This window comes from Zootermopsis nevadensis, unplaced genomic scaffold (assembly GCF_977971745.1).
Source record: "Zootermopsis nevadensis isolate Lab colony 2312 unplaced genomic scaffold, Znev_1.0 Znev_ptg000006l, whole genome shotgun sequence".
NCBI classification, from domain to species: domain Eukaryota; kingdom Metazoa; phylum Arthropoda; class Insecta; order Blattodea; family Termopsidae; genus Zootermopsis; species Zootermopsis nevadensis.
Window position 1 is genome coordinate 9,028,174 of NW_028259138.1, and position 16,317 is coordinate 9,044,490.

General features: G+C 40.7%; 1 protein-coding gene across 34 annotated transcripts in view; it reads right to left on the reverse strand.

Annotated features, from left to right (window-relative positions):
* shot (dystonin-like protein short stop) overlaps positions 1–16,317 on the reverse strand; it is a 308,131-nt gene that overhangs the window by 228,297 nt on the left and 63,517 nt on the right. For all 34 annotated transcript variants that reach the window (XM_087343471.1, XM_087343467.1, XM_087343486.1 and 31 more), the window contains exon 2: positions 3,007–3,068. In XM_087343471.1, coding sequence (XP_087199597.1) covers positions 3,007–3,068 — 62 coding nt within the window. The remainder of the gene's footprint in view (positions 1–3,006; positions 3,069–16,317) is intronic.

Genomic DNA, 16,317 nt, shown 5'->3' on the forward strand with positions numbered 1-16,317 from the left:
CTTTTGCTTAAGTATTAAGTGCATAAGACGCGTGCATAGTGGGGAGGATGACTTCCGTTCACATGTTTCATCTCCGAAACTTACGAAAATATTTCCAATAAGTCTGATACTTTACAGCTGTAGAAGCATGTTCTTAAATTAACTTAATTTTTGTTCAGATCAGTCCAACACTACTTTACACGAAGTTCAAATTAATTTTATCAGTTTTCTTACAACTTGACGTAATTTGTTTGTATTTAACGAAGCTGTCAATACGTCAGATTATATGCTGTCAAATGACAATGATAAGTAAATAATGACTTGGAAAAGATAAGTAAGGAAGAGGCTGTCTTCTAATTTAAGGCACTATCTCTGCATTTGCTGGAAAGAATGAGGAAACCACGACTAGCCGGTCTCCCTTCCGATACCTAAACCCAGGACCTCCCGAATTCGGTGGGTCGTCGCATTAATAAAAGGTGCACGATATAATATATAGGCTATCATTAACATCAACTTGTTACACTTAATTTTTTCGAGATTATCTATATTCAAAGAGATAATCTTTAATCACATGCACTGCAATACCACTTTAAGAAGAATAGATTTGTATCTGGGGGAGACATCAAGGTCAAGAGATATTAAAGTAAAAATTACTTGGGAAGCATGTAGGCTATACTCCACAACATAATACCAGTTCACAGTTGTTTCATTACAGCAGGTTTACCACCATTTAAGTACAGTTTATATCATCACCTGGAAAATGCAAGTGCAATAGAAAATTCTGTATGCGATCGGTGGTAGAATACAGAATCAGTATAATGCTTAACTCGACCTAGAAACAAGTTCGTTGCAAACAACAAAGACTGCAAATGTTACAGTGGAGCTTGTAGCATACATAAGTACGCACTGTCGATTTCGACAGACTCCAGACTTATGTTCAAGGAAAGTAAAAGAAATGCATTCCTTTAAAAAAAGAAAGTTTCGACATACCGCACGAGAAACCATCTTATTTAACAAACTGAGTCGTCCTGTAAGAAAGATAAAGAAATTTCCACCGCTTCTGTGCCTACCTATGCTCACATAAACAGCCGCGTGACCCTATCTCAAGCCAGTAAAATCCAATCTCTCAAACTTCACTCCCCATTTCTTAAAATACACAGTTTAACATATTCCATCTGCGTCTTGGTCTCACGAGTTGTCTCTTCCCTCGAGTTTTTCCCACCAAAGTTTCGTATGCATTTCTCACTTTCACATGCGTGCTACTGTATATCCCTCTCAATCCTTCATCATTGATTTCGTCAACGTAATAATATTTGGCAAACAGCACAAATTACGAAGCTCACATAATTTTCCTCTTTCATCTGATACTTTCTTATTCAAGAAGCTACTTATTTTTCCCATCAGTTACTTCTACTCCCAAGGGTTCAAATATTCTAAGAAAACCTCAACCCAAGATCTCCCTTCAGTATGATAATCTCAATATCATATAAACCTAAGTATCATGGAGAATGGAGTATAGGTATAGTTGAACATAAGTTAAAGATCCCAATAATTTATAAGTTATGTGAAGAGCGAGACGATAGAAGACTCGAGAAAATAACAGGAAGCCGTTCACCGAATTTAATTTGCTGTTAATTTCATTACAAAACTAGCAGAATTAAACTACAGACAGCAATCCTATACAGCATATCACCAGGCCAACAGCAGACCTACTTCTGAAAAAATAAATTACTATTACCAGTGGCGAAGCCTTCATGTCAACCGTGTTACACCAGCTAACACTTTGATTAACATAGTCTACCTTTCGTGATTCAATGGTACTCCACACACGGTAACAAAGCAGAAACTATCAGATAAAGTGCATCGTTAGCCAGCTCAATCGCCTAAGGCTAATACGTCTCTACTAACCGGCTAACAATGGCTGTCTGGCTGCAGCTGGCAAACGATGCATCATATCTGATAGTTTATGCTGTGTTCCAGTGTATGGAGTACCAATAAATTTAGAAAGTGCGACATAAGACTTTATATTGCGTTTGTCACGTTAGCAGCGCTACCACAAACCATCAGCCCCTGATTATTAAAAAATCACAACAATTCCACAAACGCTTCCCCTCTACTTGGGAGGTCGGTGGTCAGATTCATGCCCTGCCCGCTTGACCTCCGAGGAGGTCGAGTAGGCCCCAGGTCCGGTCAAATCGTGGTCATGCGCATGTCGAAAACCGAACTCCGGTCGTTCAACCCACAGCCAATCTAAGACTGTAATGGCATAGCAACGAATGACTATATGCTCTACTAGAAACATCACAGCGGGATTTGGAATGAACCTCATTCGGAAAACCGGCCTGACACCGCTGATGTCACGCACAGAACTTGGCGGGCGCCAGTGCGTCAGGCAGGCTTTGGTCCAAATACGATGCCTACCAGCGCAAGAACTTCCCACACAGCAGAGTCCGTATTGAGAATCTGACATTAGCCCAACTTGTTTAGAAATTTGCAATCTTTTAAGGAACCCGTAGGTTCACTACCGTGTTCAATGGACCTTGTCGAGAAGCAACTAAAATAGTCCAAACCCTCACATCCTATTTCTTACACACGTTTCAATATTATTCTCCTTTCTCAGATTAGATCTTCCGTTCAATAAATTATAATACTATCCTCCTGCCTTTCAACTGGTCTCTTCGGTTCAAGTTTCGATTAAAATTAAGTATGTGTTCCTCATTTCTGCCACGCGTGCTATGTCCACCTTCTTATGCCGCGTCAAAGTGTATCCGCAGTCCAACGTTTCAGAGAACTTCTCTGCCTCCATCATCTGGAAATGATGACATAACCCTCTGATGTGGAGACAGAAGTCTCTGAAACGTCGCTGAGAAGATTTTATCAGACACTGTTACAATCGAGAATAGCCAATATCGTCGCATTTTGGCACAATTTAATTTTTCCAATCTTCCCAGTAGGTTAAGCTATTAAAATCTGCTATACTTTTATGTATCACGGGAATAATTTTAGTAAAACATAATGTCGGTTTACCTTTTTCAAATGTTTGTTGACCCATTTGGTAAAAGTCTTCTTTTGAATGGCGTCTCGTTCGTCTGAAATTACAAGCAAAAATTAAAAATTTAAACAATTATAAAGAGTATAAAGCAAGAACAAGTGCAACAATACAAAACCTAGTACAAATTCGCTTACAACCAATTACAAAAATGAAACCGAATACGAGGTGCGATCGGAAAGTTTCCAGACTGTCAATAGAGGGCGAACCGGATGTAGTACGAGCTTCTGCCGCTAGGGGGTGCGGCCTACATTCATAGTGAATCAGTGTGCCAGCCGGCATCATCGAATTAGCATTTGTTTCTTAGTTACGGACGTTTTGGTAGTGCATTACACCGACCCTCCTGCGATTTCGGAATGGCGGATTTTCATGAACAAATCAAATTTTGCCAAAAACTCGCCAAAACGGCTACGGAAACCTATGAAATGCTAAAGCAAGCATTTGGGGAGTCCGCAATGGGTCGTGCACAAACTTTTGTGTGGCATTCACGTTTTAAAAATGGCCGAACCTCTGTCGATGATGACGAGCGTTCTGGACGACCATCTTCGAGCACAACGCCCGAAAATGTTACGAAGATTCGGCGCTGGGATCGTTGTGTTCACTCCCAGGGGAACTACTTCGAGGGTGATGGATGAATTTAATACCTGAGATAAGTGTACGGGTTTTTATAGGCGCAGTCTTGAAACTTTCCGATCGCACCTCGTATCAATAAGTGCATAAAAATCCACTTGCTTCATTAGTCCAAGATACTTCAGCCTTGAAGAAGGGAGGAATACGTTCCTCCGAAACCTTGGTATCTATCAACAAGTCCAAACTGCGTTACATCGAAATCTTCAACCCGTGAGAATATCAAATCTCAGCCCAAAAATATTTCCTCCCTTCCTCCAAAGGTTAACTACTGTTAAAAATCGTATTTTGTTAACTACTTGCTCGGTTTAAATCAAGCAAAATTTGTAAACATGATCATAACAGACTGCCAAGTCCATACGCATAGCGACTGTCGTTCAAATCGTGACTCCATTACCCCCATTAGCGTGCTGTGTTAACGAGGTGTGAAATTTCCTCCTGCACGGTCCGTTATAATGACAAATCAATTTCAAATAGGAAAAAAGCAAGGGCGTATAATATTATAGGAACTGCCTATTGAATTCAGACCACAAAATATAATCCAGACGCGTTTTATTAAAACTGATTACTGTTCTTGTAACGTTACATGCAAGTTAAACTTCGGCATTGTGAGACAGAAATAAAAGTAGCCTGCAGGAAAATGAAACAAAACTTCTTCAGTCCGTAACATAACAAAGAATTAAATTTCAATTATCGAGTACATTCGGAGGCAGTACACGCAAACGATCAGACATATTCAAATTATGCGTTCATTTATGCACTTTGTGCAAACAAATCATAATACTAGAATCACGAACTTTCTTGAAAATTGCAGTATTCTGTATTTTGGTAGAAGTTCGCCGACGTTTCAGAGGTGCCTATTGTCTCCATCATCAGGGCGATGATGGAGGCATTGACACCTCTGAAATGTCGGTAAATTTCTATCAGACTACACGGCGCAACATCCCAAAATACGGACAAATTTTTACACTAGCCGTCGTGAGAACATTAATTATCATGAAGTTACTTTTCATTGGTTTCCACATTTCGTTAGTTCATCCTACCTGCACGTTTTCACGGCGTGGTGCCTAGGCAGTGTGACGTATTCATCCTCATATCTACACACCATCATCCTGCCTTATTTAAATCCTTGCACCTTCACCTTGTCAGGCATACCAGTAAAACACATGCTGGGGAGTGGCGAAATTTGTAGAAAAAATAATGACGGAGGAAAAAGTCTCTCACTTCTAATTTAAGTCTGTTCATGAGCGGAACACGGCCTAAGTAAAACTCATTAGCTTTACATTGTAATGAAGAAACTCAAGCAGTGTACACGTCTTCCTGCGTACTGTAATTATCTCGTCTTGAACCTACTGTTTTAATGACACAGATTTTAACGAAATTTAGAACGATAAGCCTGTATCACGCTCTAACAAACCCCGCAAACTTTGCGGGGAAAACAGCATTATGACGAAGCATGATTCCATTGTCTCAGATTTTATATAATTATTTAATAAAAAACATTAAATTACTGTAAGTTACGCTGTTATTTATACAAAAATACAAAATCTATTAATAAACCAACAATGACCAAGATTCTTATTAGTAAGCAGACAGGTCAAGCCTTTTTGTGGTGCTCAATGGCACATCATCGTGTTTACACACAAAAAAAGACATGTCCACGCCAGTAAAATCCAGTCTACCCTTTCAACACGTAATTTTAATATTATACTACCATCTATATAGCCACGGTGGTCTAGCGGTTAGAACGCTGGCCTTGTAATCCTGGGGTCTCGGGTTCGATTCCCGACGGTGCCCGAATTTATAACTTGTGTTGGGCAAGGCCGTGGTCTTGGCAACACGGAGTTTTCCTCCGTGGCATCCCAACAATTACTCCATTCACACACAGAAGAAGGCAATGGCAAACCACTTCTGGATCATCTGCCAAGAACGTATATGAACAGGTCCCAGTCCGAGAAAAGGATGGAAGGATCCTGTTCATATGGACCTGTCGTCAGACAGAACACTATAAATAAAAAAATTAAAAATAAATAACTACCATCTACATCCAGATCTCGAAAGCTGGTCTCTTCTTAAGTTCCCTAACTAAGCTCTCTTGTGTACTTCTCATCTCCTCGAACCCACCCCACTCCCGCAGAACTCATAATCCTCTGATGGCCCTAGTAAGTTGGAACAACGTAGACACGGAATTAACATACACTTGCCTTGCCAGCGATTGTCTCAACACAATACAGGCAGGAGTGATTCTATTTCTGTTGTATCCGAAGCCATCGACAGTCAACGCAATGCGACAAAAAAGTGAGGGGAAAAAAAGTTCAACCAGGGGTCTTTCATCTCTGCTGCCGGTTATTTCCAAACGGAGAAGCAAGCGGATGTCGCTGCGTGCCTGTTAAGTGTAGAGGGTTCGGCGATAAGTTTATTGTACCTCAACAGACCCTGTGGAGAATGTCTCAGCGTGACATCCCACAAGTAAATCCTCTGCCGCGCCCTCTCAATTCGTGCTGACTACAGTCTGCGGGTGTTGAAAATTATTCACAAAAATTCAAATGCTTACCATTCTCTGCCTTTTGAAAATAATGTATTCCTTTATGAGAACTCTTGTTCTGTGCTGCCAAATCCTGAAAACATATCCATCAAGCGTGCACCAAATCTGTTTGGTAATCTGAGTATCAAAACAGACCACGGAGGACGCAAAAACAGTTGACGTACCTTCCTTTTAATAAATTGCTATCTGCCCTGCAAATAATGGCTTAAGCCCAGCCACATACGTCGATCCTTCGTCATAAGCGCAAGCAGAACCTGTTTACTTTTCATGAGATATTACATTATCCATCATCCCGTCACTAACACTGTGACATAGTTAAACCAGAAACCATTCTAGTTTTCACGTGGATAACACAACGAAACAAACCTGCACAAAGGATACTTCAAGTTTTCATCAAGCAGGCTTATGTGCAACTATGGTAAGTCTACTTACAGCAACAAATATTGCACATTGGGTATCGCACGTACCAGCACAAGGCAGGCGCTCACGAAACAAATGAAGCATCCACCACACGACAGGACAGGTCAGAGCAGTGACTAGCTACTGACTAAATGACTAAGGTTCGAGTCCCAGCATGAGTAGAGTGTTTATCATAGTCTCGTCTCGTCCAGTCTCAGCCTCCTTAGGATAAGCACGATTGTTTTCTTCACACTAAATATCTTTATTTAGGGCACGACAGTCTTCGACTGGTGTTTTTTAACACATCAGAGAGCGAGTAGAAATGCAACTGTTGGCACAAGACACGAACCATCTCCTTGCAGTACTCATCTTAAAAATCTAATAGTCTATCAGTTGGTCAAGAAATTCTCTGCCTTTTATGAAAGGAATCATTAGGTTCATTACCGTGTTCTCAAAACCCGCCACTGGTACCTACAATAAGCCACTAGAATCCAATCAACATCATTACATATTTCTTTCTTTCAAGATCTATTTAAATAGTATCGTTCGCATTACACCAAAGTCTCGCTAGATAGGACCACACTTGGAATAACTACGGAAGAGCACACAGATCATTTTACAGCTTCCTCCAGCCTCCTGCCACCTCATCCATCTTAGCACCCCGTTCTGGAACACACTCAATTTGAGTTCTATCCCTAGGGTCAAAGAACATCCACAAAAATAAAAAAAATGTAAAATTACACCGTGTATATTTGAATCCTTAAGTGTTTAGCCGTTACGCCGGAACATAAAAAGATTCTGAACCGAGTTGTAGTAAGCATTTCCCGAATTTAATCTGTTCTTAATTACTTCGTAAATGTGTTGTGATTTGTTACTGTCGTTCCCCAAACATTTAAACTTTACTGTGCCCAGTTATTGCTCAGTTACAATCTTAAGCTAGTTGACACGTGCACACTAAATTTAGCACCCGGGGGGGCATTGATCCAACAACTAATGTTTCATGTTGTGTTCCCAAACCTTAAAAAAGGGTAACAAAAGAACGTGTTTACACAAACAAACATTAATTCCTGTATCTTCCTCACTACGCTTTCAGTATTTTCACTATTTCGAAAGGGTCAAATTATGTCTCAATGGAACTGCGACCTCTAACGGGTCCTTTGTCCATCCTTCAGATGATATATGAGTGAATACGGAGAAGCGATGTAATTATATTGGCAGGGAAAACCAGAAGGATTCGGAGAAAAATCTGTCCCAGTGTCATTTTGTCCGCTGAACTGGCCCGGGTGCGAAACCATGGCAGTAACTCCGACTATACAGCGTCGAATGATGGAATGATTAAGGAATAATAAGTTGTGAAAGGCAGCGGTCATGGTTTAATTTAGGGCACTATTCCGACATGTCTGGAGTGACTGAAGAAGACGAATCTATATCCGAGCCGACGTGCATATTTGAACTTACATGATAAATTCGCGTGGATACAATTTATATGCCAGCACTCTGACCCCTTTCCGAGAGTAAACGGACTATTTCGCGATAACAGACCCAGCACAAAAAATAACAAGAAGAAAGAAAGAAATAAAGAAAGAAGAGACACGAAAATTGTCGTACCGATATAAGGAGTAACGCTAGGGTTACCCTACTGTGCTCACTGCTACTTGGACTGCACAAGTTTTCCTCATTACTTTTCATAACATTCTCTTCTTTATTAAATTGTGTATACGAATTCAAGGAAGTTAAATTTACTGACGTAACATGAAATACCAAGCAATTTCACGCACGATTTACGAAACCCAACAAACACTACACACTAAAGCGATCGTCATTTGATCCAATTTGGGGCTACATTTTATGAGGTTTCCTTTTCAGGCTTTATAGACGAACGCCTGATTACATTAATCAGATCTGGATAGCTTTCATTAACATCCTTTCCGGCACAGAGTTTTAAATATCCATCATCGAAACCCCGCCCTTTTAATCAACAACAGAATCCACCAGCTTATCACAAATCTTCAATTTAGTAAAGAAGATTAAACACAGAAATCTGCCAATTAGTTAATGCTATAAGGGCAGATACGTCAATAACGAAGCTGGTCACATGCTTGGCAGCCAGGGTTCTCCATTCCTTCTTTTGCTACAAGACGAAGTGGCTTTCGTCAGTAGTAAAACGGCAGATGTGTAAAGCTGACCGCTGACGGCTTCTAAAATGCAGCGAACCTGACCTGCATACTCCCAAGACGTCTGAGTGCGTGTTGCTATAAATATTCACTGCCTAGCGTTTAAATGCCAGTTTAAATTTCAGGAGTCATGGATCTAATCAAGCACAATAAGACGAGTAGTTTCGATAGGTTTCCACCAAATCTGTTTCCAAAAACAGAAAATGTTAGGGCTTCAGCGTTTTTGCAATGCCTGTGAGGATTTCGTGGCAATTCGTTTCCTCTCTTATACGAAGTAATATGACACATATACGTATGATTAGCTGTAATAACGTTGAAGCCGGCATGAGTGGGCAATTGTCGTTTCGGGCACTGAACGTATAAACACATAGATAACGTTATCTTTACCAAACGTGTGTGGCATATGCTGTCCCGACAGCGTTCAGTCGCTGCCCTTTCGATAACGACTAGAAGTTGTTCGAATACTTCACCGATACGGTATTATGAGACGTGCCAAACTCATAGCAAACACGGGAAAGATGAGAAATGCATACGACATTTTAAACGGAATATCTCGAGGGAAGAGACCACTTGGAAGACCTAAGCGGAACATAAAGATAATATTAAAATTTTTATTAAGAAACACAGATGGACAGTATAGACGGCACTTATCTGACTCAGGATATAGAGTCAAATTAACACGACAACAAACCTTCGAGCTCCTAAAAGGGGGGCATATCCTGACCAGCTAAAGGACAATCAGTTTTTGCAATTTTCGTCCTCAGATCTTCGCGGTTGAGTTCAATGTGCAACTCTGTTGGGCGTTTTTGTAAGCCTTGTAGAGAGTGAGTTCGATTTGATGTTGATTGCCCGAGCGGAAGAGCGGGGCTGAGCCAACCCATCACACATTTATCCTGAAGATGGTAACTAAATTTGTGCCGAAACGTTGGATACTTACCAACATTCGACGTGGATCATTCCCGAAAGCAGAAACTGCACAGCTTTTTGAATGACTGCTGTACGAACGTCCAATCAGTCAACTGAATAATTGTGAAGGATTGGTTGAAGATGGCTGTCTTCTGGGTTGTTGCGCCATGGAGTTTGGTAGCAGACGTTTATCGTCATTTCAGAGACGCTTGCTGCCATCATCGCCCTGGCGATGGAGGAAGCAAGCAAGCACCTCTGAAACGTCGGCAAACTTCTACCAAACCACAGGCACAACACAAAAGACAGCCATCTTCGTACTCGTCGCCATGTGAACCTGAAACCTCTAAATCGGTTGGTGAAGGACGAAAATGTGGAAAAGAAGTCCCGAAATTCAGTTCGGTTAATGCGGACATACAGATCGTCTCTGACACGCGACTGTTGAAACCGTGCATTCAGATCCAATATCCGTCTCTCGCTATTCCCTGCCATTAAACTCACGGAACTGCAGAGTTCTCTCACTTCATCGTCCACACTGCAGGCACCAGACTTTCCTGCTGCAGTCAACGTGTTTACAATACATTCCAGACGCTGGGTTCATTCATACCGCGACCTCTAAGCAGTGCCCCATCTCTATCACTCCGTCTGATATGGTTAATCTCAATGTCACTGTTCTTTATGCATCTAAGAAGGCAGTTCACCACCTTCCCTGGAATGCAATAGCGGATGTCTGCATCAGTTCAAACACGAAGTGTAGACTAGACCTTTCAACTTAAGGGCAAGCTGTCTTCAAAGAATGGCAGAAGTGCCCTTAAAGTCGCTCCTACATCCACAGCCTACTGGCTCTGTGTGAGGCAGAGTGTGTGGCAACCAACATGGGCGAACGCAAGTTGTGTACTTCATACTGAAAACGTCCACGGATCAAATCTGAAAGACATTTGTCCTCAACAAATTCAAAGGTATATCTTCTGCTGTTTTGGTCATGTCGGCACAATAACTGCCGAAATCATAACATAATCTTCAAAAATGAATAAAGTTCAAGTATATGGAAAGACTAAGCAATCAGACGAATTATATTAACGACGAAATGAACTACTTGTTGCTTTAGCGGAATGTTCGCTAGCATTCACATCAAATTATTCTTTTAATGACTGCCTTCCAAGATCTTCATCCGTGCCTCCAACAGGGTGATGAGTGACCGCCCTGATGATGGAGGCAGCAAGAACATCCGAAACGTAGGTAACCTTCTACCAGACTATACCTCGCAGCCATCTTCAGACTCGCTGCCACGAGAAACAGAAATCTCGCCATAAATTTATTTTCGTCTCCTATCTAAAAGGGAAATATTAAAATACACAGAAGTATGTTCCCTACCGGTTAATATAGGAATTAGCAATATCGCCCTAAGAGAATAACTGTGGGTATTTGAATAATATCTGGACTAAGAACGAAAAGTAACAAACCTTAATAGACCTTCATACCTCATTGGCCTTTTGTTAGCTTCTTGTAGATATAAATCTACTGTTACAAAGCCAACCGCACTAAAGATACCGCACCAATCCCAAAACTATTTTCCGTTACCTTTCATTTAATATTCAACGTGTCGAAACCTATTCAAATTGAAGTTTTATGTGTTAATGAGATATATGTCCATATTTAATGCTCTGTAACAACTCTTGTACGATCAATCAATTCAAAGTAAATCGATGGAGTTTCGATATGAGTATCGCTTGAAGCGTTATTACGGACTGGACTGAGGTACAGTTGTCCCTGTCGATGAACCAAACACCATGCCATCTGGCGTATGGAGAATAGAATCATTCTTAACCTCAGCACTAGCTTCACGCCCCAGCCGCTTTATCCCAAGGGAATAACCCCGGCACCCATTTGACAGGAGACTAGGTAGGTCCCAAGGTCGAAACAGACGTCTGCGTCAAAGAGAAAAATCCTATCTGACTGGAAATCGAACCCGGTCGCCCAACATCAATCCTAGCCATTGCACTGACTGAATTGAAATGTAATTCGATCGAAATATTTCTGGTAGACTATCAATACCAAATGTAATCTAAGTTCGTGTGGTACTTTCTGAGTCAAAGCTGCCAGTTGACAGACTGACGGATTCGACCTCCCTATATGGGTTTATATTGTGTACTTTGTGCAATAATCATTACAATTATGGGCAGAACCGTGGAATAAAAATTAACACCTCGAAATCCTTATAAATACCAGACAAGACCAAGACATTAAGAAGAATAATGTTATCTCGCAAAAAAAGACACCGAGAACCACGGAAAAATAACTCTATGACTCTGTGTGGACAGAATCAATAATACTTAACGTTACTTGCTTTCAGAAAGGCGGATGCAGCACTGAAGGCAAGACAAACAAGTGTTACCGCTCATGCGAAACATTACCCACTGCTAAACACAAAATCCCCAATAAATACTCTGAACAAATAATTTTATAACATATGCACACTTTATTAATATTCACTGATATTTTACTTAACGCATCAGAATTAGTTATATATTTGAATTTAAATATATGAAATCTAAACGTTCGTGACGATGGCGATTTATTTGAATAAAAATTTCCTTGGATATTTTCCATCATCTAGTAAATTAATGAAATATAAAACGACGTTTCGGAGATGGGGCTCTAAATCCGTCTTCAGGTACCTACTCTGTTGGGCCCAATACTTAGAGCTAATCCCTATCTATTGGGCTCATCAGAGTAGGTACCTGAAGACGGAGATAGATCCCCATCTCCGAAACGTCGTTTTATATTTTATTAATTTACTAGACGATGGAAAATATCCCAGGAAATTTTTATTTAAATATATGAATCGAATATTCAATTTCGTACCATGGTCTGTAAACGAAATACAGATTATTTCATTGAATCGATAGGGCGTCTTCGATTTTGGTTCCTTGGATGAGAAATCGCATGGCGTTTACAGCTTTCTTGGTCCAGATTCCGACCATCACAAGTTCTCCACCAACAAACCACGGCGGTTACACACCTGTACCCTAACCACATACCAACACGCAACCTCGGACGTAGCCACCTGGATCAGCAACGTTCACCCTGTCAAATAAGAAACATTTATCGAACCCTCGGACGAAAAACAACGTAACACGAATCGAAGCAATACCTTGTTAATGCCTGTTGGTAAGTTCCAACAAAATACTGTGTGTCATCATCCATGTTCGTTATGACCTCGATATGACAATGTGTCTCGAATATCACTTGATATCCACGCTCTATAGCCTGCGTTAAACACTAATGGCGTTACTGAAAGCTATGGAAATGGTCTTCTTCATTTTCAAGTGACGACACAGACGAGTGGCAGACATAGAGATACAGAGCTCTCGAAAGTGGCCCATAACATGGAGATATCAAAACATCCACCCCTTACAGAGACTGGTTCACATATCGTGGCACACAAGCAGAAGTCAAGAATTTCCACTTAAGCTATTAAAAAGATAGACGGTAGAGGTTACTTCACAAGCATTCTTAGTCGGGGAATCTGAAACCCTTTCATTTAAAGTCAAAATTCAGAGAGAAAAAGAACCAGTGAGGTTCTATAATATCGTCAGACACCAGGGCATAAGCGTAGTTCGTCTTCCACAACTACGAAGCTGATTACAAAAATGAACATGTTTTCGTGAAAAGGTTGGTGAAAGTTATTTCGGCCCGCCTGAAAATCAACAACACACAGTCGTTCTAGAAAAGTAGGTGTATGTTCCCAACATGTCAATAAACGTACTACTGCCAAATAACCTAATGGTTCATTCCTGTAGTCAAAATACCAGTTCTGAGATGCTATCCTGGGCCGGCTGAATCGAGATCATACATTCCTCATCTCCGTTTTAATATCCTCTATGTCCCACAAGTGATCTCCACATTTCTGGACTTCCGATCAAAACTATGTACACACTTCTCATCGTTAAAGGAACCAAAAAAACTCATCTCCAAAACTCTGTCAGTATTAAAGCAGAGTATAAAATAAACAAATTTCCAAAGCTCGTCTGTTTAAATTCATTATGAAGTACTTAAAACACGGAACACCATCTGGCGTGTCTGGCACACAGCACTGGGTTATACGGATATGCTGAACCTCTTAATTAAAACATCACCACTATAAAGAAGAATCCAAATGCCAATTACTCGGCCAGCTCATGAAATTCATGAAGCTTCACTTCGCTATTGTCTGTTTAAACACAGTCAGAGTGATCACAGATAAACATTACGGAATGGACAGTGCTAAAACATGCAACAGAAACAAGTGGTCTTATGGACTTTGCCTCTCGTCTAAATCATAAAACCACGTTTCGGAAGCTGGAATCTGTTTTCGTCATCGGTTACAAAAGAGGACAGAAAACCTATCTGTTGGGCACCCTGGTTGAACTAGACCAGTCCACGACAAGGCCAAGCGAAAACCGAACAAGGACTCGGAGGAGAACCTGTCCCAGTTTCATTTTGTCCAACACCTCAGACTACCCTGGGAGAGAACCCGGGCCTCGGTGTCAGAAACCGGCGACTAACCGCCTGATTTGTCATCCACCGCGTAACCGACGAATTCAAGTGTCATTCCCAGAAATTGATCATATTGCTCGTCATACTGCAGTACATAGAAATCTGTATCATCTACGAAACAAACTCTTCATGTCCTGTGCGGATGCATCACATCTGACAGGAAATGGATTCGTAACGATAACGTAATTTCCCTTTTGTTCACTTACCACAAAAGGAAAGGCCTGACCTAAAAACACAAGACTGCTCTATACTAAACGCAATACTTGTACTAAGGTACCTTGCACCATTTTCCATGAAACCTGAGTTACATGTAAACCACAAATTCCAGTTGTTTGCATTTCCTTATGCGAAGAAAAATATTACAGGCTACGTAATAGTTTTTATTAGCATCTCCGCATGACGAGACAGAATAGTAATACCATAGTAAAGGTCGAATATGACAAGTGGTACACTCAAGCTCGTGGAACGCCTACATTCACAGACGTATTAAAGCAGAGTACATGGATTTCTTGCTACCTACACAATAATACGACTCAAAACTTGTCCTCAAACACACACATGCCTACATACATTATCAACAGACTGGTTCATTATATTTCACATAGCTTTAAAACAAATAAGGTGGCATGACAGTAAATATCTAACGTTCTAGCAATCAGCAACATGCTAATCGACCTACAGGTTTATTCCAGCTTATTTGACGGCAGACAGCTTTTAACTAACGACAGTTTCCATGAAATACAAGAGTAATTACAAATATGCTGTGACCTGTGTCTTGGAGTTCACATAAACTATTGCCCAAATGCGTTATTTGCGATTTAACAAAACCTTCTACTGGCCCACGATGTTAAATTATTGCTGATGCAAATTTTAACTAAGGCAGGAGAAACATGTACTTCTTCACTGAGTCATTAAATTCGTAATCTCACAAATATATACCTCAAATCCTACAGCATATATCTTGTATAGTACATTTCTAACACCTTTACTTCAAGTCTTATTTATTTGCCTTTCGGTTGCTTATCATATCATAACGATAAATACCAAATTTCGTGAATACCTGTCAACTGGTTGGACATTTCAAAAGAGCACGCACAACATGGCGGTCTCACAAAAATACTTTTAAGTACAAACTACACTAGTATGCATTCCCTGTGTCCCCCATCCTAGACACATGAAAGATTAATGGAGACAATCCCAATTCAAACATCGTGACACATGACACACACACAAAACAAAAAACATTCTGTGAGTGGATTTCCAACTCTATTCGACTGACAACACGTGAAGGCAGGGACATGGCAAGTAGACTGAGGGCTACATAAGAAACCACATGACTTGCCATAAACTGGTCTCCGAACCTGCGGATCCAAGAAGCCATGAAGATAGCACCCACACAACCTCTAAAAGGTGAACGTAAAGTAGACGTGAAACCCTGCATATGGTTAAGCACTAGTCGCCCCTCTGAAACACTACACAGGCAAAACTCCTAAGGATTCTTGGTCTTCTTGGCATGAGTCATCGTTTACACCGGTTGAACAAGCTCCCAACAAACCTAATCGAAAGAGAGACGTTCTGAACAAATTACATTGGAGTCACTTCATAGCCAGAAGAACACATTCTACGCTAACTGGACCAGTCGATGGTATTATCGACCAGAAATGCCCGTGTTGTTCACCCAGTGTCAGACTTTCGCATCTATCAGGATAAAAACCACACACACATATATCGACTTTTTGGGGCCTCTTAAACTTGGCATAGCATAGGGTCTTAGAAGACCAAAGTAAGTATAAATCACACTGGTCGTATCGAAAACACTTCTCGGATCCTGGGAATAAAAGTGAACGTTTAGGCTCACATAAAATTATCTCCAAGAAACTGAAGATATCTAAAGCAGGAATAAAATTTAAAAACAAGACAGTAGGCCTAATGATAAGTCAACTAGAACGTTTTTGCCTTCTGTTCACATTTTGTTCCGTATTGTCGTTAGCAGGATATAAACAAAAGGGAACGTTCCTATCACAAATGGGAAAAATTGTCAATAAAACATGCAAACATTACTTTTGGCTTCAGGCGTTCCCGGACAATTTATAAGATGAGTA